This window comes from Lacerta agilis, chromosome 6 (genome assembly GCF_009819535.1).
Source record: "Lacerta agilis isolate rLacAgi1 chromosome 6, rLacAgi1.pri, whole genome shotgun sequence".
Lineage (NCBI taxonomy): Eukaryota > Metazoa > Chordata > Lepidosauria > Squamata > Lacertidae > Lacerta > Lacerta agilis.
The window spans coordinates 56,566,746-56,589,154 of NC_046317.1; the positions used below are offsets into that span (position 1 = coordinate 56,566,746).

Consider the following 22,409-nt stretch of genomic DNA (forward strand, 5'->3'; position numbering starts at 1 on the left):
AAAATGTGTGGGTTTTTCTTACCCAACTGGCATCCCAGGGGAACCAATCTTCTGGAAAGACCTACCCATATAGTTGGCCCCCACCCACATGGCTGCGCCATTCAATATCTCTCTCACACACACCAACACCATCGAGATTATTCTTGTCTGGAAGTGGTTCCATGGTTGCTTCCAGACAACCTGCTTGTTGACTATTCAGTCTGATTTGTTTGTGGAGAATGGTACACAATGTCACATCAAGCAATTGTTACCCCACACTTTTCCTGTCACCTTCTTTACTGCCCAAACTCTGTGTGTTTGTTTGGAAGTAGGTTTGCTATGCCAGAGCATCAGACCCATTCTAATTACATAACCTGAATTTGCCACTATGCGCTTGAATGTCACCTGCGAAATAGTGAGAGATTGAAGACACCTCATGCTTGAAGACCTCAGACCTTGTGACATGAGTTAGGTTTAAAAAGAAAGAAAGAAAAGCCTTGACCACTCTTCTGTGTCTTCCTAGAATCTAGACCATTACCACATTCCTTTATTCTCCCCCCACTGTCCCCATTGTTTTAATGACACAATAATGTAGCCTATTCCAAGACTTAAATAGCACACCTCATAATATATATTCTTGGCATGAAATGCTGACTCTAGCACAACCTCTCACGCTGAGGCAACCTGACAGGCCCCTCTATCAACATGATCTAAAGAGACTTCACGTTCCCTCCTTGAATTCAGACTCGGAAGCAATGACTGAGTCTGTCTGTCACTTTCTGATGCTGCAGCTGGGCTCACATTAAATAGAAATCCTTAGTGTTGTGCTGAACTTTGGTAGATTTGCTTGGTTACTTGCTCACTCTGGTTCATTACCCCTACCCAGCAAGGGGCAAACTGCATTTGGAAGAGAGAATCTGCTTACAAATTTCCCAGCCACAAGAGGCTGTTTCAAAAGCTTGAGGGGAAATCCCCAGCAATCAGCCTCTGGGATTTCATGTGTGGTGTTTCTCATCTCGGCCCAGTCATTCAGTGTGGTGTAGTGGTTAAGAGCGGCAGTCTTGTAATCTGGTGAACTGGGTTCGCATCTCCGCTCCTCCACATGCAGCTGCTGGGTGACTTTGAGCTAGTCACACTTCTCTGAAGTCTCTCAGCCTCACTCACCTCACAGAGTGTTTGTTGTGGGTGAGGAAGGGAAAGGAGAATATTAACCAAACTCTTCTTCTTCACTCTCATCACTGCTTGAAAATGGATCAAGGCTGACAGGACTGATCTCTGAAAGGGTGGTTCTTCACTGAGCAGAGTTGCCCTTCATTTTCTGACTATTGAGTTGGCTAGCTCTAATAAATGAATTGTTGTTGAAGGCAATGTGCAAGGGTGGTAGCCTGAGAAGCTGATGCTTGCACTCCTGACAAAGCAGTTGTTGACCACAAGCCAGTATCTACAATAGAATCCCACTTCTGTGTCATGTTTGTCCTATGATTCTAGGTTTGTTTGTTTTTTGTTTTTTACTTAAATATTATGCTGGTGCCTGTGGGCACTCTTTCGCAATGGAACTGCCCTATTAAAGTAGCTTCATTTGCTCTTGCACTATTGCTCCATGGAAATTAAATGGAGATGGCCAAGCTACACTGCTTTGTCAATTCCATCCTAAGTGGAATGTTTACATCAGCAAATACTTTGATGTGGAATCTCTCTTGGCCTCCCTGGAAGAGCTTTCTAAAGCACTACACCACTGTCAAAGCTAAACTGCCTTTAAGTAGCAATTGCACATTAAACATTCCCTTAATGTGCAGAAAATAGAACAAATAGGCACATTTGGCTTGTTCTTAATGTTTACTCTTTCATAAGAAGTATTTTCCCTTCTGACTCAGATTAACGTTGGAATGTCTGTACAAGAAACATAAACTCCTGTGCATCATTGTTGTTGTTGTTGTTGTTGTTGTTGTTGTTGTTGTTGTTGTTTTATAACTGATTATCTCACAAGCTTCTTTATAATTTTTCAATATCTGATTACTGTGCTGTGTGGCTCTGCTGAGTTTGCTGGAGTACATTAACCAGAGTTTCCAACCAGTCTGTCTTGGCATGTACACAAATATGCTGACACATGGAAATGCAACCATTTCCCACTGAACACAACATACTTTCTGCGCAGAATAAAACCAAATGACTGATCCAGGAAGAAATATGAGTAGGGCTTAGGTCTTTAGCAATTATATGTTGAAAAAATAGATACATGAGGGAGGTTAGATAAGTTCCTAGATGAAAGAAGGGAGGCAACACAGAGCATGTGTTTTATGATGTGCAGGAGAAAGGAGACATGCTAAAGATCCATAGATAAGTTGTGTTGATACCTGAAAAATTGTTAGATTAAAAAAAAAAGATATGCAGGCATCTTGAAAAATTTCAGAGTGGAAATGGAACTACAAGTAGCTGATGAGTGTTTGCTAAGGAACAAATCTTATTTTTCTTCTATAATAAGGTGCCCAGTTTAGTGGAGAAAACAAGTAATTGACAATATTCTTTTCATAGGCTTGAGACTGGTGGACCTCTGAAGTATTGCATCCTGTTTTGCACACATTTTAGCAAAAGACAATATCCATGTGAGGAGAACAGCAAAAATGAAAAGACTGTAGGGGGTACTGCAGTATTTGGCATAAGGCTCCCCCTGCCCTGGCAATACAAAACAGCCTCATTATGACAACAACAGCAACAATAGGACTCATTGTGTACAAGTGAAAGGGAACTATTAATGAGCCCTGAGATGAATCATTTCAGCTAACCAGGTAATGCTCATTGAAAATCTGGACTTCCACACTTCATGCAATGTTTCTTGAAAGAATTGGGATGGGAAGATTTATTTTTCAATCCAGCCAAGACTGCTTGTAATAATAGTTATCCGATGCAAATGTATTAATATCTTTAGTCTGCAGTCGAAACCCCCTTTGTGTCAGACTGCAGGCAAGGAACGGTTTGATCAGAGGTGTCCCTCCACCCAGCCTTGGTAACATCTGCTTACACAGTAATCCCAATGACACTCCACCAGTGTGGGTGGTAATGTTGCCAGCAGGATCCCTGCCTGTGGCAGTTCATGGAAATCCTGAAATGGGGTGTTCTGGGGATTGGGGGGGGGGCTGAGCATCCCTTAATCCTAAAACAGCCCCATTGACATCATCTGATGACATAGAACCCATCACTATGCCAGCTCAGAGCTGGTGCAGCAGTTTGTCTGGCTGTCCACCCTGGCTGGCATAAAAAGCAGGGTTATATATACAGCAGTGGCCCTGCTGCTTCATTAAGCCCTGCCACTCCCCAGCTGGGGATTGGATGGCCACCTAAATTTCCTGACATCCCATTAATGTTTTTATTTTGATGGCTGTTTCATAATGACTTGTGGTTAAAAGTTTTTTAATTTTAATGTTTTGGTTTTAGTAGGGATTACATATTTTAACTTCGTCGTTGGGATGGCTGCCTTGACTTTGTTCAGCTTTTGAAACAAAATGAACACATTGTAATGCTTACTACATTTGTTACTAATTACAGAGCCGTGTGTGTGTGTGTGTGTGTGTGTGTGTGTGTGTGTGGCGGTATGGTGGTTGTCCCATTGGACAAGGACTAGAGAGACCCAGCTTCAAATTTCCACTCAGTTGTGAAGCCAGCTTGGGCCAGCCACTATCTCTCAGCCTAACTTCACTTTACAGGTAGGATTAATCCTGAATGAGGATTTTAAAAAGAGGAGGAGGAAGAGGAACCATGCATGCAGCCTTGAACTTAGAGGGAAGAGGGGGCATAATGAAATAAATGGACACTATGCTTCTGTCCACAACCATGTTTATGGAAAACCCCTAAATCGGTGGGGGATGGGACCTCTGACATAGGAACAGAATACAGACCTCTCCCCAGACTGCACCTCATGTCTCTGCCCACGTCAAATACTTTTGCCTGGCTGAAATGTGTCCTTGGAATATGATATGGCCTCTTGCTTGCCTTGCTTGAGGAGTGCTGTGTCTGTAGAAAATTCTGACTTTTGCATGGCTGGAATGTACAGGAACATCCACTGCCCCACCCACTTTTGTCTCGGCACCACCCAACATTGTCATGTGACCTGTGAAAGGTTTACCATAAGGTCTTCAGACTGAAAGAGGTTCACGACCCCAGACCTAGAGCTCTATTATTTCAACAAAATCTGTTAAATTGTGATTTCCTTCCTCTTTGAAAGCACCACCATGGTTTTTCTGCATAATGGCTGTGTTTTAGTATGTTTTCCTTTCTGTGCTACCTTATTTTATGGCCATGTCTTATTTTAGGAGAAACAGGGTAGTATCAGCGAGTTTCTTTAGTGTGCCTTGCTATCTGCAAACATCCCTGGACTTAAAAGTTCAAGGCTTTAGTTTAAACTGTATGAACAAGGGCTAAGAGATGCTGTGTGCCAGTGTGATTGTATTGCACAAGACAGTTCCTCAAAGGGATAGTGCGGCATCTCTTAGAAAAGCCTGATCTCTGGAAAAGTTCCCAATTTAGACTTCTCATATCCACATCCACCAGTGTGCGACACTATGCTTTCAAGTACTGGAAAGGAACTTCTAGAGAGGGAACTTCCTCTGGGTTGAACGACGAGTTAAGTGAATTAGCGGGGAGCGAACAGTTGGGGAAATTCCTTAACTCTCATTTGAAATAGTGAAAGAAATTGAAAATAAAACTACTTTTCCCTACCCATTTTCCCAGTTAAACCCAAATTTCACAGTGAAAATAATCAGCTGGCACTTAGGCCTGTAACAGGCAGAACATAACAAGAGACTCAAAACTGGAAGAATTGGATCTGGACACAATTGGGTGATTCCCCCCCCCCACTTGGCTGAGAGTTCAGGTCAGTTTAGCAGCCACTTAGACTGAGCTCTGACCCCTTGGGAATGTTGTGATATTCATGAGGAGGATTACATTTAGATGTTCGCTTCAGTTAGGGCTTGGAAATCTGAAACTTTCTCCGGGCTCAGGTCTCACAATTATAGTGACGACAATGGAATCTGCAACGAAATGTTGCAGTGTGGAGGCGTGTCCCCCGCTCAGAATTCCAGCTACATTCCATTCCATTCCTCCTCTCATCTGGTTTTATCTCCCCACCTCCAATTCCAGGGCCATTGCACATACTTAGTCCTCATTGGGTATTTTTAGAGCTTTCCTTCCTTATGAAGATTATTTCTTTTTGTCTCCCAGCCCAGCCCAATGCCTGCTGATACCTCCTCTTCTGGATGAGTGGTGCTATTTTGGCTACATAACAGCAGAAATACAGGAAAACATATGTGATAGTGCAATCAGAGTATCACCCTTCGACTCTAGAGTTTACTGATCACCCCCCCCCCCAGGAGACATTCCAGGAGTAAATGCTGTTCTGCACTTCTGACCCAGGATACAGTATACAACGTCTTCCAGAAGGAAGAGTAGTCCTTCTGAATTTATGTTGCTTTGGGGAGGAAAGAATGGCTGGATATGAATGACAGAAGCTCATCTCTCTTAAAGTTAGGCTCCAAATCCTATTGCAAGACTGTAAAACACAGGTAACAGTCTAGTGGCTACTAGTACCATATACTGATAAATGCAAATTGCTATATCTTGGGTACAATATATTCAATAAGTTCTATCACATTAGCCAGTTACAGACATCCTTTTCATAGAATGATGCCCAAAGTTAGTCATATTCAGAGTAGCTCCATAGGCATCAATGCATTTTAGTAACTTGCATTCATTTATTATTAAGTAACGCAGGTTCAATTATCTACTCTTGAGTAAGACTAACATTGGCTAACCCATAATCTTTTCTGCCCTTCATTTAGGAACAGTGAGTTTGTGGTTAGGGGTAAAATATGACTCTTCCTTGATCCAAAGTCAACAAATTGCTACTCTCCCAATGGTGGCCCACAAGCATATTGTCAGATACTAACTTAAACATCTGTACATGGGTGCTAACAGGCCACGCTTCATCTGTTTTCCAGAGCAGCCATATAAATCAGATTTTCTTCTTCGGCTGTCAGAGCTAATAATCTGCTCTCAGCTGTGGTCTTCCCCCTATAGAATTGAGATCTAAAGGGCAAATTGCTAATTAAAGACAGATTGTATTGAATTTGTGACTCAGTGTGAAATGGCAAATATTCTTTCAAATGTGCCTGATGGATTAACTATTTTAAAGATATCCATGCCTTGGAGGGGGAAATATCCATCTGATTTGTCTTATGCTCCTCCTCTTAGACGAACATTTACTGTGTTAAGACTCCAAAAATTGTCCTTGTCTTAGGTTATTCATTCCCTTGAGACCAGTTACCTGTGATATAGAGGAAATGGAGAATTCATCTCGCTATTCCGTACTTTACCCAGTTTATGTGAAAAGCAGATCTAAGAGGTTAGATCCAGTTCTGAGGTGACCTTTCCAACTGTTCTCTCTGATAATATCCAGCGTGCTGGGCTAAAAGTGTTCTGAAACGATAACGAGCGGCAAAAAATCAGACATAAGCTGGCTGTAAGTGTAAATGAAGCATCTAGTTAGAAAATGAAATCAATGTACAGTACTCCTCTGTCTGATGTGTGTTTAGCCAAAACTTAATAACCAATTTTGTTATTTAATTAATTTATGGGGTTGTCATTGTGGCAACCATGAGAGCAGTGGTGTCTTTGACAACATCCCCTGCTGCCTTCCAAGCCTTTAAGTTCCCCTGTCCCACTCATTGCCCCCTTCCTCATGAAGTGGCAAATGTGGTTCTCCCCCCCCACACACACACACACTTGAAAAGTGTACAGAACGCTGAACGATGAAGCTGGAAGTGTGATTCTGTCTCCTACTTCCTCTTCCAGCTTGTGATGGCTCAGCAGTCAACAGAAAGTGAAGCAAATGAGGAGGTAAGGAAGGAAAAGGCAGCTATTGGGGAAACACAGAAACGGGGTGGGGAGAGAGAGGAGGAGTGTCGTAGGAGTTGGGGAACAGGGAAAATGTAGTGCCAGAGAAAGAGAGAGAAGTCATGTGCATGCATGCATGCATACCCATATCTGATCCAGCAAAACAGAGCCTCTTGAAATTTCCTATTTTCCCCATGGGTCCAATCACCAGCAAATCACATCTGTCTGTCTCCAGCGACTAAACTATAAAAATCATGGATCTGGTGCTTTCCAGTGCTGCCGTTGCACAAAAACATGGATTTGAGGCATGGACTCTTATGGATTGTCACCATTTCCCCCAAGACTTCCCTGAAAAACCACCATCAAATCATAGGCCACCTCTGTGCTTACTTATATGTTCTGTGATGTGTCAAGTGTTTCCTTTGTCATCGTATGTAAAAGTCATGAAGATCCATGAGGACCTGTGTCTTTGTGGCGCTGGCCAGCACCAGATCTGTGATCCCCCCCCCCCCCACCTGCAGTCTGCTAATGTAAATTTAATAATGGCTTTGGGAGAACCCTATGTAAAATCATTTATTTGTATTTTAAAGAATATCAGACTGTTCCCGAGATCCCATGGAAAAGCAAATAATCACTCTGTGTGTGTTTCCCTCTGCCTGTCTGGGAGGAGGTGTCCCGGGGGAGAGATGAAGGAAGCAACCAGAGGGGAGCACCCTCTCAAAATTCCAAATGTACTCATGTCGCTCAACCCCAATCTATTTTGCACCTCTTTAAACATCATGTTACCCCTTACCTTTTCTCTAAGCTAAAAACTCCCAAACCTTTCTTCATGGGACATGTTTGATCCCTTATTGACTGTTTTATATGTACAAATTGTATCCTGCTCATTCTTTGGGAATTCTGTATCCATGACTATTTGTGGATGGCCTGTTGTGGTATGTGTATTGGGAGGAGCAGAGGGGAAATGCAATTGTTGCTGCAAGTAATACTGGCATGTGGCATTATTTGGAGGTGAGTGGTCAAGGTTGTGCAGTGAGAGGTTACTGAGTGGGGTGTGTCCAGAACTGTTGGTTCTCTTTTTGTGATATCTACTTTCCTCTGCAAACTTTCACTTTTGGGTGGAAAGGCAGATCCAGCATGTCAGCTCGTAAGAAGCAGATTCTTTATCTTGGTGTTTACATAGCCTGGAATTTCCCTGAAAGGGCTCGCTTAAATCCGCAGAATTAGCTGAGCCGAGTAAGCAATTAGGTCTGGATGAAGTTTACATGATCCAGAGGCAGCACAAGCTAGAGTTTGTAAGAGAAAATCTTTCCCGACTTGGCTGATTAAGCCAAACTTGCCTGCTAGTGCCTGTTAGAACACAAATGCAGGCAGTCAAAAGGATCAGTGGTAGCAGGGTCAACTCCAGTGTGGTTGGGACCAGGGGCTGCTGTTTTAATTTCCCACAATGCCCTGGGTGTGACATCCCTCCAGGGCATTGTGGGAAATTTAAAATGGTAGCTCCCTGATGCATCTTCCAAAAAGGGGCCATGGCGGGTGTCAGGAGTGGCCTGTGTGTAGGTGCTAACTGCTGCACATGTTGGGGTTGGTTACCTTGGGAAAGCCTACCAGCACCACAGTGTTCAGGGCTGTGCCTCTGACCAATCTCTGGAAGATGTGGGCACCTGCTTACACTTCTGTGGAGCAAGCAGCACATCCTGTGAAGGAGGGAAACCCTGATCTCGAAGTGAATAAGCAGGTTCACGAGGCATGAAGGTGAAAGGGTCTGAGTGCAACTATGCCTGGCTCCTCCATAATGCATTTTCTGCCACCTGGGCTAGAATTGCATAAGACAAGTGTCCCTTGATGTCTTTTGCCTCTGTCCTGAAATGCCCTCCACACACCTTGCAGAGCCTATGCCTTTCAGGAGAATGGGAGCTAAGCTTACTTTCCAAAGGGAGACAGGATGGGGCTCAGAATTTCTGAGAACTCATAGCCTCACTTGTTCCAGTGTTGACTGATGCCCACCAAGACTGGTGAGGTGGAAGGCGGGAAGATCTATGACAGGCAGAGCCACCCACTGACTGTAACTGAGAGGGCTGGCAGGTGGGGGTGGACTCAGACTGGTGGGGCAATGCCCTATTCGCCCTAACGGACCAGCTTCCAGTGCGCTCCGGGAAGCTTCCCTTGTTACTGCAGACGGCGCGGGGGGGGGGGGGGCGAGCACTCTGCACATGCACAGAGGCACCCTTATTTTATTACTGCTATTTTACACATCCGCAGAAAACGGGCGCTGCCGTTCTGTACGAAGAAGAGTTCCTTGCTCTTCTTGAGCCTTTTTCTCGGGCGGCCAGCTCTCTTCTTTCCCTTCAGCTCTAGCTGTGATCCGTTCTCCTTCCCACGCAGCTGGCGAGGATTTCGAGGTGAGCGCCGGACTGCGCGGCGGCGCAAAGGGCGTGTGCAGGGAGCACAGCCGGAGGAGCCCAGCCGAGAGCGGTGGCTGGAGACAGGCCGCCCGCCCTCTGCCTGCCGCTCGCTCCACCCTCTCCGCCGCCTCTGCAGGTCCCTCTTAAGAGCGCCTGCGCTGCCGGCCACCCTCCGGCAGGTCGGAGCTGCTTGGGCCGCCCGCCGGCTCGCCATGGCCATGGCTTCCCCGGCCATCGGGCAGTACCCTTACCCGCTGCTTCTGGAGAAGGAGCAGCAGCGCTTCCTGCAGAGCCTCAGCGCCAACGAGAGGAAGAAGATTCTCAAGCGCTCCGCTGCCAATGACCTGAAGCCGCTGCCGCAGCCCCGGCGCAGGCACCCACCGGAGCCCGCGCAGCAGCAGCAGCCCCACGCCCAGGGGGGCAGCATGGCGCAGTGGGGCGAGGGCGGCGAGCCGGGCGACGACGAGCCCCTCGACAGGAAGGCTGCGCCAGAGCGCGGCGCGATGTGCGCCCCCGCCGCCGTCGTCTGGAGGCACCACCTCGGAAGAGCTGCTGGCCCCGAGGCGCAGCCCAGGACCGACGAGTTCCTCGACGGCGTCCCGCTCGCCCCGGCGGACGACGGGCTGGCGCTCGGGGCTCCCGCCACCTCCCGGGAGGCTCCGGCGTCTCCGGGCACGGCGGCCAAGCCCGCCCGCTCGGGACTCCCGCACCACCCGCACCCGCAGCACCACCACCGGCTGCGCCTGAGGTCCGCGGCGCCGCGGCTGCTGCCCGACGTGCGCACCATCTTCGAGCAGCCGCGGGACCCCCGCGTGCGGGAGGAGAAGGGCGAAGGGCACCGCTTCGAAGCCGTCGCACTCTGGAGGGGCTGGTGCGACCTGTGCGGGGAGGCTGTGCAGCAGCGGGCGCTGCGCTGCGCGAGTAAGTGGCTCTGCTCTGCTTTTCACGTCAAAAGGCTCCCTCCCCTCCCTCTTCTCTGTAGACAAGGTAGCCCCACGCTTTAGACAAGCCGGCGGAGGCGAGGGAACGGCGGGCTCGCTGGTGGGGATCTGCTCCCTCCTGACCTGAAGATGACCCCTTATTTTCCCCCTTGTGTGTGATAAGAGGCCTTCCTAAAACGACGGCACGCCCCTTTCCCCCCTGTCCCAGGGTAGCTTCTCCTTGCCCCACCTTTGCAGGGGTCCCACCCTTAGTGGCGTGCAAGCAGGCCCAGCCTGTTCTGATTTGTACACAGTCGATCTTCCCCTAATCCCTCCTGAATTGTTGCTGCCTCTTTAAGAGCAAAGGGACTCTCCAGCCTCCTCTCCCCCGTCCCACCCCGTCACCCGGGGTCGCCTCTTTTGCAGGTGAGTGACCGCTGATTCTCTGCGTACATAGCGCAAAACAGCTGTAGCAATTCCCCGCCGCCACCATGGCCGGCCAAGGAGCCTCCTTTTGTAGGACACTGGAGATATTCGTGCCTTTAAAAAGACATTGATAATTTATTGTCCCGAGGTAGATAATAAACGTTGTAACGTTGTTGGATCCGATCTGCATTCCTATCAAAGCACTTAGAAGAGGAGAGAGCGCAGCTTTATGGGAAGTCTGGCGCAGGCACTGATTTATGTTCAAGACCTGAGTGCTAGAGCCCTTTTAAAAATTTCATGAGGTATGTTGGACTATTTGCTGGCTTCTATTTGAGCTCCCACTTTGAGAATTTCAACCCTCTTTGATCCTAATTAACGAATTGGCTTACACATCCTTTGAGTATTCCATTCTGAAACTGCAGCACATCAATCAATTAATAAGTTGGTGCAGATGTGTTTTGCAAGCCCTCTTATCATCTGCACATTGCTCATCTAAAATGCTTAATCTTTTCAACTTGGTGTTTACCATTCAGTCTCCTGTTGGGATATTCCTATGTAAACACACCAATGGGATCAATCTGAACATTTGATGTACAGACTTTAGATAGGTTACTAGCTGTTCAGATGAATGTCAGCTGTGTTCCCTTGCAAGGTGCTTATTTGTTAGGGAGGAGAAATTACTTTTGTGTTTTCCATTTTACTTCACTGTTCCACCTCTTAAACCTTCAAGTGGTTCCCTTCCTTCTCTCTGACTTGTGTGATCATTTACAAACTTATTCCATTGCTGCTGTTTACTGTGCTGTTGCCAGCCTTTTCCATAGGAGCCTATTAGTAAATCACTTGATGATAGTTGGGTGTTCTGTGCATGACTTGTATATGGTTAGAACTGTTGTGCTTTTTGATGTTGTCTCTCCTTAACCTAAGAGTTAAGACTTTTATGCCATTAAATTTTGGCAATTCTGTTTTCAATTTGAACGTGGAATGTTATTTCAAAACAGGAATCTTTGAAACTTGGGCTCTGTTGATTGCTTTGGCAGGAATTACATGCAAAATCTTAAAAGCTACCTAGTGCAGCCGGTTACATGCTAACAAACAAAGACAGTTAAGTACTAAATAGCTGTTGCATGCTGCCAGCTATAAAATGCCATTACTTGTCAGCTGGTACAAGTATGAAACACTGTTCAACATTGAATTAAAATATCAGTCAAATGTGAACAAATTAAAAGGCCTGTGCCAGGGGCGTACCCAGGATCAAAACTAGGGGGGGGCAAGCCATGGTCACCCCCCCCCATTTTCCCAGAGTTGTCGACCTTTTGTCTGGCGGGGTGGCATGACATGGGCCCAGGACTCCCGTGATGCAGGGGGCAATAACCAGAGGCGTAGTAAGGTTAGGTGCAGGGGCATCTTAAGCATATCCGGTGCCGGAGTACAAAGATCCCTCCGGAGGGTGCCTCCCATTTCCCACATCATACATTCAACACACATTTAAAGCACATGATTTCACCCAGAGAATCCTGGAAACTGTAGCTTCCCACTCACAGAGCTACAGTTCCCAGGATTCTCTAGAGCAGGGGTGGCCAACTTCCAAGAGACTGTGATCTACTCGCAGAGTTAAAAATTGGCAGTGATCTACCCTCTTTTGGGGGGTTCACGTAAAAGTTGTTGAGCTTCTTTAGGGAGGAGAAAAGCAACATTGAGCTTTTTTTTAGGAAGGAAAGCCCTGTTTTGGTGGTTCAGGTCATTTTAGGGGTGCAGGGCAAAGACGTTGAGGTTTTTTTTAGGGGAGCCAAAGTTTTTTTTTTGCTTCTTTGGGGGAGCCACTGATCTACCGGTGATCTACCACAGACGTCCAGTGATCTACCGGTAGATCACGATCTACCTGTTGGACATGCCTGCTCTAGAGGAAGTCACGTGCTTTAAATGTGTGGTCTACTCTAGAACTGGCGTCAGCGGCTGAACATCTGCTTGACATGCGGAAGGTCCCTGGTTCAGTCCCTGACATATCCAGGTATGCTGGAATAGGACTGCATAAAAATCCCAGAGGGCTGTTGTCAGTCAGTGTAGACACCATGGAGCTAGGTAGGCCAGTGATACAACTCTGGTTAAGTTATCCCTCTATAAAAGTAATATTTCATTTCCTCAGGTCATGTGTCCCTTGTTAAACTGGCAGAAAAGGAGGGGCCCCACCCATTTTTTGCACCTGTCCTGCCCACCACTAGTATGCCACCCCTGAGAAATGGCCCTTCATGGAAAAGGTTACCCATTCCTGGTTTAAACTACCTTGATATGTTTTATGAGTAAAAGTAATCCTAGCTTCATTCCAGAATTACAGTATCTGATGTTTACATAAACATTTTGGAAACAGATTTGTCAGGGGTTGGCTTCATAATTTCTCAAACTTTTTAGAGTCCTCTGTCCATAGGAAGCCCAAGTGAGCCAGTAGTATTTACTCAAGTTTGCTTGGCATTCTTCTTCCTCACTTACTGGAAAATTAAGTGTCTTCCTTGTATTTTTGAAGTAAAAGGTAAAAGGTAAAGGACCCCTGGACAGATTAAGTCCAGTCAATGGCGACTATGGGGTTGCGGCACTCATCTCGCTCTATAGGCCAAGGGAGCCAGTGTTTGTCCGCAGACAGCTTCCGGGTCATGTGGACAGCATGACTAAGCCACTTCTGGCGAACCAGAGCACTGCACAGAAACACTGTTTACCTATTTAACTACTTGCACTTTGACGTGTTTTCGAACCGCTAGGTTGGCAGGAGAATGAAAAAAATTGGATTAAGCAAATAAGAGAGCCAGGGAAGTATAGCAGTTAAGAATGTTGGGCTAGGTTGGACCTGAGGGAGGCCCAGGTTCAAATCCCCACTCAGCCAAGAAGTTCATTGCATGACCTTGGACCAGTTGTCCTCTCTCAACCTTGCCAACCTTGCAAAGTTGTTACAAAGATGAAAAGAAAATCATGTTTACTTCCTTGGACACCTTGGGGGAAATGGAGGAGTATAAATGTAGTAAATAAAGAAAACAAGCAAACAAACAAACAAACAAATATGGACTGTGTTACTGGAAAGGTACTTTTCCCCAAGTCAAACCATCTAGCTCAGTACTGCATACACTGACTGGCAGCAGCTCTCCAGGGTTTCAGGCAGGGGAGATTCTTAGCCGTACATGCAGATGCCAGGGAGGAAAATTTGGGTGCAAGGTGTTCTAACCACTTAAGGGGATGACCCTCCCCTTAAGACATAGATACATTGGAAGCCACATTATGCAAAATCAAACTCTTGGTCCATCTAGCTCAGTATTGCCCACACTGACTGGCAGTGGCTCTTCAGGAGTCTTTCCCACTTCCCAGCCCTAACTAGAGATGCCAAAGATTGAACCTGGGACCTTCTGCATCAAAGCAGATGCTCTGCCACAGAGCTATGACTCCGCCCCCTGCTTTATTTGCAGATTAAATAAATAGTTGGAATGTTGGGAATTAGAAAAAAATGAAACAACCAGTTATTCCCAGCCTAGCTGGGGGGGGGGGCACTCCAGCCATCCTTAGGGCCATTTGCCCCTCTACCCGCCTTACCCAATTCCCCCTTCCCTACCTGGCTGACTGGGGAGTGGGCTTCACTCTGCCAAGGGGGGATGCCACAGAGGTTGGCACCCTCTTCCAACAGAGCCAAGTTTGCTCATCTAGTCTTCTCTTGTTTCCCCCACCTGGCATGGACCTGGGCTGGGAGGGATGAGATGGAGCTTTACTTCCCTCCTTCCCCTCCCTCTTTGATTCCAGGTTGTTGGGAGGGGGGTGTTTCCCCCAATGCATTGCCTTTTTAACCCTTCTCTGGCCCCTTCAGCCACAGATTCCTATGAAGGTCACTATGTAGCATCTTGGTCAATGCTGAGGTTCATGGACAGGAATTTTGAAGTCGTTTTTATATCTTGCAAACCCCGTTCTGCCCTGTTATGCCTTGTTCCTGCCCCGCCACTGTTCCACCCGTTTTGCCTTTTTCCAGGTCCAAAAGGATCTATGAGTTGGCAATTGCCTGAAATGGTCTCCGGCTGTACAGTTTCACAATATGAGTATTTATTATCATCGCCAGCCCACCTTTTATTATTTTCACAATATGAGTATTTATTATCATCGCCAGCCCACCTGGGCAATCCTTCCCAGGAAAGTAACATTTTTAAATGCATTGAGAAATTCATTTAAAAAAATTAAAAAATTCCTTTCAGTAGCACCTTAGAGACCAATTAAGTTTGTTCTTGGTATGAGCTTTCGTGTGCATGCACACTTCTTCAGATACACTGAAAAAGAAGTCACCAGACTTGAATGCAGACTTGATAAAGACTTGAAGGCAGGAAAGTGGAAAACAAAGGGTTAAATGCTGCTGGGCAAAACAGCAACTAAGGAACAGGGAGAAGCCACAACAAGGAGGGTCTTAACAACAAGGTGGTTTTAACACAGCAAAAGGCAGGGAGGGACTGAACAACAGTAATTGCTAGGGCAGGTAAAAGGACGCTGCGAAACACCAACCCAGGAGATATTTTTGCTAGCGGTAGAAAAGCAGGGATTTTAAACAGCTCAGAAAAAGGGGGACAGAGGGAAACACCAACTCCAGAGCAGTAAAGAAACTTTAAAAGGGGGGAACCAGAGGAGTTGGGGTGAAGGAATGACAGACAACACAACGCCAGGAACAGGCAAGCCCTCCAAAACACCGGGAGGGAGGGAGGCTGAGGGAGGCGTGAGAGGGAAGAGCGACGCTGACGCAGTGAGCAGAGCCGTCCCCACAGCAGCCCGCCGCTGTGAGCGCGCTCCTCCTTTGCCTCCGGGACAGGAGCTGCCTTGGGCAAGGGGGGGGGGGGCAAAGGGAGGAACTTGGGCGGCAGGGACAGCAGCCTCCTTCTCCGCTCCTCTCCTCCTGCCCCGCTTCTTCCTCAGCCTAAATGGACGCGCCGGGCAGCCCAGGATGCGGCTCCTCTTGCCCGGCGCCCATCATTTTTGCTTCTGGGGGGGGGGCAGCTGGCTTCTAGGGGGGGGGCAGCTGCCCCCCCCCCCTGCCCCCCCTTCGGTACGCCCATGGCCTGTGCATTCATAGCTAGTACTGCAAATCATATAGGCAAATGCCAGGATAGGCAGAACAGGACCTGCCTTTTATTTTTTAACACCCCCCCCCAGTAACCTCGTTGGGGGCTCTTCAGATCACCTGCATGGTGAGCATTTGTCCTGGTTTATTTTATTTGAAAATGTATTATTGGCTCTTTATAAAATAACAAGGACATGTGTCAGACATTGGCTATTTCACAAGCATTAACTCTAACTTTTTTTTTTTGGAGGGGGCAGGGTAAATGATGTTGCATCAAAGCAAACGTTACTGTACACTTTCTAATGCATTTTTCTTGTCACTTCCCTTGTCTCAAAAGTCCAATCTTTCGGGGAAGTGTGTTGTGTAAGACATGGCAATCGACTACAGTGGCACAACCTGAATTTGCTGGTACTGTATGTGATTAGAATATGATTGGGCTTGTGCCTCCTGCCCCCATCTCCAACCTCCATATGTTCATGTGTATTGTTTATACAGAGGCTGCATGTCTACACCTGAAGGCACAGAGCGTCATGTGATCCAGGGCTCTGAAAAATGGTTTTTTCGGGGAGGGGGCCCTCCATGCAAACACTGCACTTGCACGTGAGGAGGTTGGAAGCAGGGCCAGCAGGCAGGACCCCAGTAAGCCCCATCAAGATGTCTAGAACCAGGGGTGCCAACTTGAAAAAAATATTGGGGGCACCAGGTAAGCCCCACCCCACACAATCAATCACATGACACGGCACACACAGTTTGAACGGCAAAGCCCATTAACTTTGTGGGGGCTCTTCAAATATTTTACTGGGGGAGCCAAAGGGACCCCAGCCCCTGGGAGTTGGCTCTTATGAATAAACAAGCTCATGATATGCATGCGAAGACTGGAGCAGCATAAGAGATGGCTAGGTTGCTTCACAACTGTATCCCTTGCCTGTCCCAGAGTTATCTGAAATACATTTTCAATTGGATGGGGGCATCTAGTGATTTCAAATAGGTTTATTCAGAAGTGTTGTGTTTCACTTGCAAATAACGCAAAAGCACCCAGTATTGCAACAGTGGCCTCTGCACATTTTATAAGCCATTCATTATTTGTTATGATGGCTGGATGAGCATGTGAATATTTTCCTGTGAGCAGTGCTGCTCCTGGCTGAGACCTCTTCTATGGCTAATACACACTTCCTGTTTTAGTGCTGAATTGTCACTTGTCTTAGAGGTAGCTACTGACTCTACTCCACCAAGTAGTTGAAAATGAAGGCTGCAATTCTGTACACGCTTACCTGGGATCAAGTCCTTTTTGCATTTAATGATACTTTCTTCTGAGTACACATACAGGAGGTTGCACTGTGAATAGTGCCTAAAAGTGAAACGTGTTGCATTCATAAATGGCTAATAGAGTGATGGATGTTGTCTGGCTGGCTGTACTTACTAGTTGTGTTCATGCTGCAATTCTGTTTGTGTGCATTTGCGTTGTGGTTTATTTATTTTAATTTTTTCCTGTGTGTGTGAAAAGTTGAATAAAAAGCACTGGCAATGCTGATCCATTTCAGGCATTTCAGTTCCCGGTAGCTGAGCCACAAGAGACCTTTTGTCTATGGAAGGTGGGGCCTTTCCTGCAGTGGCATCTCCATGATGGAGTCCCCTCTCTGGGAAAATCTGTCAACTTTCCCTCCCTTTGTGCTTTCAGGCACACTTGGAATACTTTTTTATTTTATTTAGAAAGATGAATTATTGAGGAAGGATGATTTGGGATGTTTTCCCCCCGCATCTGTGGATGCTGGCCAGCTTTCATTAATCCTAAATGACACCCATCAAGAGTGGCCTAAAAGATAACCCTCTCCCAGAAAAGCAACCAGCAGAGATAGATAGGTCGGATTAAAGTCTTTTATGTTCCAAGTTTTAACAAATTTTAAAAAAAAATTCTTTGGGTATGTGGTACAGGTGAGTTTAACAAGATTTTCCTGTTTTGTTTTAAAAGAAGATATAAGATGCATTCTTTCATTTACCCCGGCAGAAGTTCTGATTGTCATAATTGTAATAATAATTTTAGCATATTTACAGGGCGTGTAGAGGGTGGGGAGGTAGGCACCGTTTTCCTGGCACCCCTGCAGAAATGGGGCAACTCTCCACCCACCCTGGGGCTGGTGTGGTTAGCTTCCTCTCCTGGCTGCCCTGGGCTTCTTTGGAAGGAAGGGCAGGATACAAATCAAATAAACAATAATTGTTGATAGGAGGGAAAAGAAGAAAAACCTGTGTCCACACCCCCCCCCCTCCTGCTCTGCCCACAGCAAAACAGCAGGGCAGTGGATTTGCCCATGTATGAAGTATTTTGGATTCCTCTTCTAAGTAAGACTTTCAACACACCTATCGGAGAGGGCGTTATTTTCCTTCCATTAAGCATGTTTGTGTGTGTGGTCAGCGCATTGCTAGTGGTTTTCAGCTGAGGGTGTGCGTTTTGCCTAAATCTGTTCCATAAACTGACTTGGGATTTGAACTCGGAGCTCTCAGCTCCTGGTCTCCTAATCATTAATCTGCACCTAGCAGCCATTGCATCTCAGTGCAGCAGAGGAGGGAAGAGAAGGGATACAGGGCTACTCCACTGGCACAGCTGAGAGAACAGAAACCTTTGTCAGTTACTCCTCAAACTTTTCCACTGCAGCTGGCTATTAGAAGAACTTGTAGCAGTGGTTTGTTCATTTCTTCCTCTCCCTCATAATCCATTTTCCTTTTGTGTTGCCACTTTCAGTGGGCAGGGACTGTCTTGTTCATAGTGACTATGATCTTGCACTCTTGTTGCTAGTGCTAAATTTAAATTGATCACATCTCAATACAAGATTCAGCTGTGCATTTCATAATTGTCTTGGACTACCTACATACCCAACATTCCAAGGGACGCGGGTGGCACTGTGGTTTAAACCACTGAGCCTTGGGCTTGCCGATCAAAAGGTTGGCGGTTTGAATCCCCATGGCGGGGTGAGCTCCCGTTGCTTGGTCCCAGCTCCTGCCAACCTAGCAGTTCAAAAGCATGTCAAAGTGCAACTAGATAAATAGGTACCGCTCCGGCGGGAAGGTAAACGGCGTTTCTGTGCGCTGCTCTGGTTCTCTGGAAGCGGTTCTCCAGTCATGCTGGCCATATGACCCGGAAGCTGTATGCCGGCTCCCTCGGCCAATAAAGCGAGATGAGCGCTGCAACCCCAGAGTCGGACATGACTGGACCTAATGGTCAGGGGTCCCTTTACCATTTACCTTTACCCTACATTCCTGCTTTTGGCGATGTGTTTGTGTGTTTTCTGCTTGATCTTCCAGATCCAGCGCAGTCATTTTATTGTTTTCTGTTTAAGGGAGCCCATTGCTGCTAATGTAGTCTTAAATGGATTATAATCAAACCATTATTTTCAGCAAGCATAGTCTTTAATACTACTTTTGGTTTGATCCAACATTTGCTAACATTTGAAAGGTTATCTCCGCAGTTGCTAAATAACATTTTCCCCACGAGGATTAATCTAATTAATCCAACTCTCTCTGCTTTCTGGACATAACTATAATCTTCTTGGGGGAGTCTGCTTTATTAGAAGTGTTTTTAGAGTTAAGGGCGGCTCCTAGAAATTAAAAGTATACCTTCTTCCCGTATTAGGCAAGACTAAACCCATCTTTTCAGCGTCATCTTCATGCCCAGAACTGGGTGTGGTGTTTAAATTGTTAGTATGTCATAGATTTATACAATAGGATGTGATAGGATATGTTTCTGTTTCCTGTCCTTTCTAAAATTCCTTAGGCTTGTCTGCCATTCTAATACTGCAGTGCCTTGAATTGTATTTTCATACACCTAATCATAGTCACTACAAGAAATATTCGTTGAAGAGTAACTGCTGGTTTATAGGCTTGGTTTGCACTTAATACTCCACGCCATGGCTAAGCATGAATGTGGCAGCATGTGTGTATTCGCAGTGAAAATCACAGCTGCCTTGCTACTCAGAACTAAGCCATGGTTTGGCTTAGACTTGTGCTTAGACTGTTGTTCTTGACTTCCCATTTATGGTTGGTCTGGAGCAGACAATCCACAAGGCTGGGTTTGGTGATAATGCAGAACAGCCAAATCATGGCTTGGTAGCACTGCTGGAGTTGAGAAGCAGCCACATATAAATACACACGGAGCACTGCAACATGGCTCCCTCTCTCTCTAGCATCAGACAGCAAAGAGAAAGAGCAAAGGACAATAGTCTCACTTCAGGAAACACAGTAAGACACCCATCCTGTCTTTGTCACATTCCATTCCTGTGGAATCAAAACACATACCCAGTCATGTGATAGACAACAAACCCTTGACTGCACACGGGGAATGAATCTCCAACAGCTGTCCCATATGGGGATCAAACCTGCAACCTTGTCATTCTCAGCACCATGCACTAACCAACTGAGCTATCCATGTCTGACTTAATTTTAAAAACAAAAGATAAGAGAACAGGAGCCCTGTTGAGTTAGGGACAAGGACATGTGTACCCCCTGTACCCAACCTGTTGGTGACCCTGCTCAAGTGCAGCACTAATCTCCAGTTTAGCATCTAAATGAGCCATTTGAGTGCTGCTGTGATGGCTGCATGGGTGCACCATTTTATTCATTGCTGAGATAGATTTGATGAAAAAAAGATGTGTCAAAATGCTTTCCCCCTTTCAGCTTGTATCCCAAGCTTAAGTAGACAGGTTTATCCTGCGTAGCAAGCTATTGTGGTTATCTCTGTCTGGGTATAAAGGGAGTTGATGCGTCTCTTGGAAGCCATAGGCAAGAAAGCACACACACACACACACACACACACACACACACTCATTGTAAGTGGACCTGAGCCTTTCATTCACTCTTGACCAGAGACTCAGTGACGGTCATCTCTGAGTTTAGGATTCCAGCAAAACATGCAATCAGACTATTGCTGTCGCCCACTAGGAAGATGTATAGCTATTTTTAAAAAAATCATCGAGGCAGCCTGCCAGCTTGGATGTTGCTACTTAATAAGATTTGCAGTCCAACATTTTGGCAAGGGATAGAGCTGGCACAGGCCTCAGAGCATCTCTTCTAGCCTGACAGCGTTGCAGTTTGTTTCCCTGCATGGCGGGAGAGCTTTCCTGCTCCTGTAGCCAAGTGTTCGTGTGCTGACCCCTCTTCACTGCCATCCTGATTTCACATTTTGGCTTTCCCTCCAATTTCAATCTCCATTTTAGTACTTCTCTCTGCGATGTGCACAGACACAGAAGAGTGACTGCGGCTCAAATCTGTTCTTTCAGAGCCATTTGAAAATGAAGGGCGATTGGAAGAGACGGTAGGCACCATATGGTCCTGCTGCATCATATTAATGCTGCAACATTATGCACAGCTCTGTGATTTTGTTGCAACAATATGTCACAGTTGGTCAGTTTTTTTTCCATTGAAATTTTTGTGCAGATGGAATGTTCATAATAGCATGGATTCCACCCCATCTTTCCAGCTCTGGCCCTTTCTGGACTTGGGTACCCTGGCCACAGTAATCCATTCTCTAAAAGAGTTTAGAGTCTTGGGGCTACCCCTCAAAGACAGTCCAGCAGTGGCAGCTGGTTCAGAATGTGGCTGTGAGAGTTCTGAGCAGTGTGGCAATGTGGATTCACACACCACCAAGTCTCCAGGAGCATCTTTCTCCATACCTGCCAATTCAGTCCCTTCATTATGCAGAGGAGGTCAGTGGCGTAGCTAGCCTCTGCGCTGCTGGGGGCGGCGGCAGCAGCGCAGAGGCACCCCCCTGGGGGAGGGGCACGAGTGCGTCGTGACGTCATCATGACATCACGACACACGTGGATGCAGAAAGGGGGGATTTCCCCTTTTCCGAGGCTTTTTTCGGCAGGGGGGTGGTGGCCAGCGAGGAGGGGGTGACAAGTTTGACACCCCCCCTTGCGGGTCCGACCCCCCCTGCCGAAAAAAAGCGGCGGAAAGGGGAAAAACAAGCAGAGCAGGGCTTGAATGCGCCCTGTTCTGCTTCCTCCCCCCCCAGCGGTTTTTTTCGGTGGTGGCCAGCAGGGAGGGGGTGGCAAGTTTGACACCCCCCCTCGCGGGTCCGACCCCCCCCCGCCGAAAAAAGCGATGGAAAGGGGAAAAACAAGCAGAGCAGGGCTTGAATGTGCCCTGTTCTGCTTCCTCCCCCCCCAGCGGGTTTTTTCGGTGGTGGCCAGCAGGGAGGGGGTGACAAGTTTGACACCCCCCCTCGCGGGTCCGACCCCCCCCCCGCCGAAAAAAAACGGCGGAAAGGGGAAAAAGAAGCAGAGCAGGGCTTGAATGCGCCCTGTTCTGCTTCCTTCCCCCCCTCCCAGCGGTTTTTTCGGCGGGGGGGGGGTGGCCAGCGGGGAGGGGGTGTCATGCCAGCGTGACACCCCCTCCTCGCTGGCCCCCCCGCCGAAAAATAGCCGCTGGAAGGGAGAAAAGGCGACATGCCCCCGTTTGGGTCCGCCCGTCGGGGCGGGGTGGGAGGGGCCGGCCAAAGTGTCACCCCTCCTCCCCTGGAACTAAGGGCGGCCCGCCCCCCGCCCCCCCTTGCGACGCCACTGGAGGAGGTTCTTCTCTCCTGTCAAGCACAGAGTCTCCTCTGTGGGGCTACCCCGGCTGTGGAGCTCCTTCTCCTTGGAGGCATGGTTGTTTCCCTCACCCATAGAACTAAACAGTCCCAGATTCTTCCTTCCTTTCATGAGTTCCCCTTAACCATTAACCATGGTTAATGAT

At 47.2% G+C, this 22,409-nt stretch overlaps 1 protein-coding gene across 1 annotated transcript in view; it reads left to right on the forward strand.

Moving 5' to 3' along the window:
• Window positions 1-9,415: 9,415 nt before the first annotated feature.
• Window positions 9,416-22,409, forward strand: part of RASSF5 (Ras association domain family member 5) — a 108,790-nt gene continuing 95,796 nt past the window's right edge. The window contains exon 1 of the mRNA XM_033152872.1: window positions 9,416-10,190. Within this exon, the coding sequence (XP_033008763.1) occupies window positions 9,482-10,190 (709 nt within the window). The 5' untranslated portion in view covers window positions 9,416-9,481. The remainder of the gene's footprint in view (window positions 10,191-22,409) is intronic.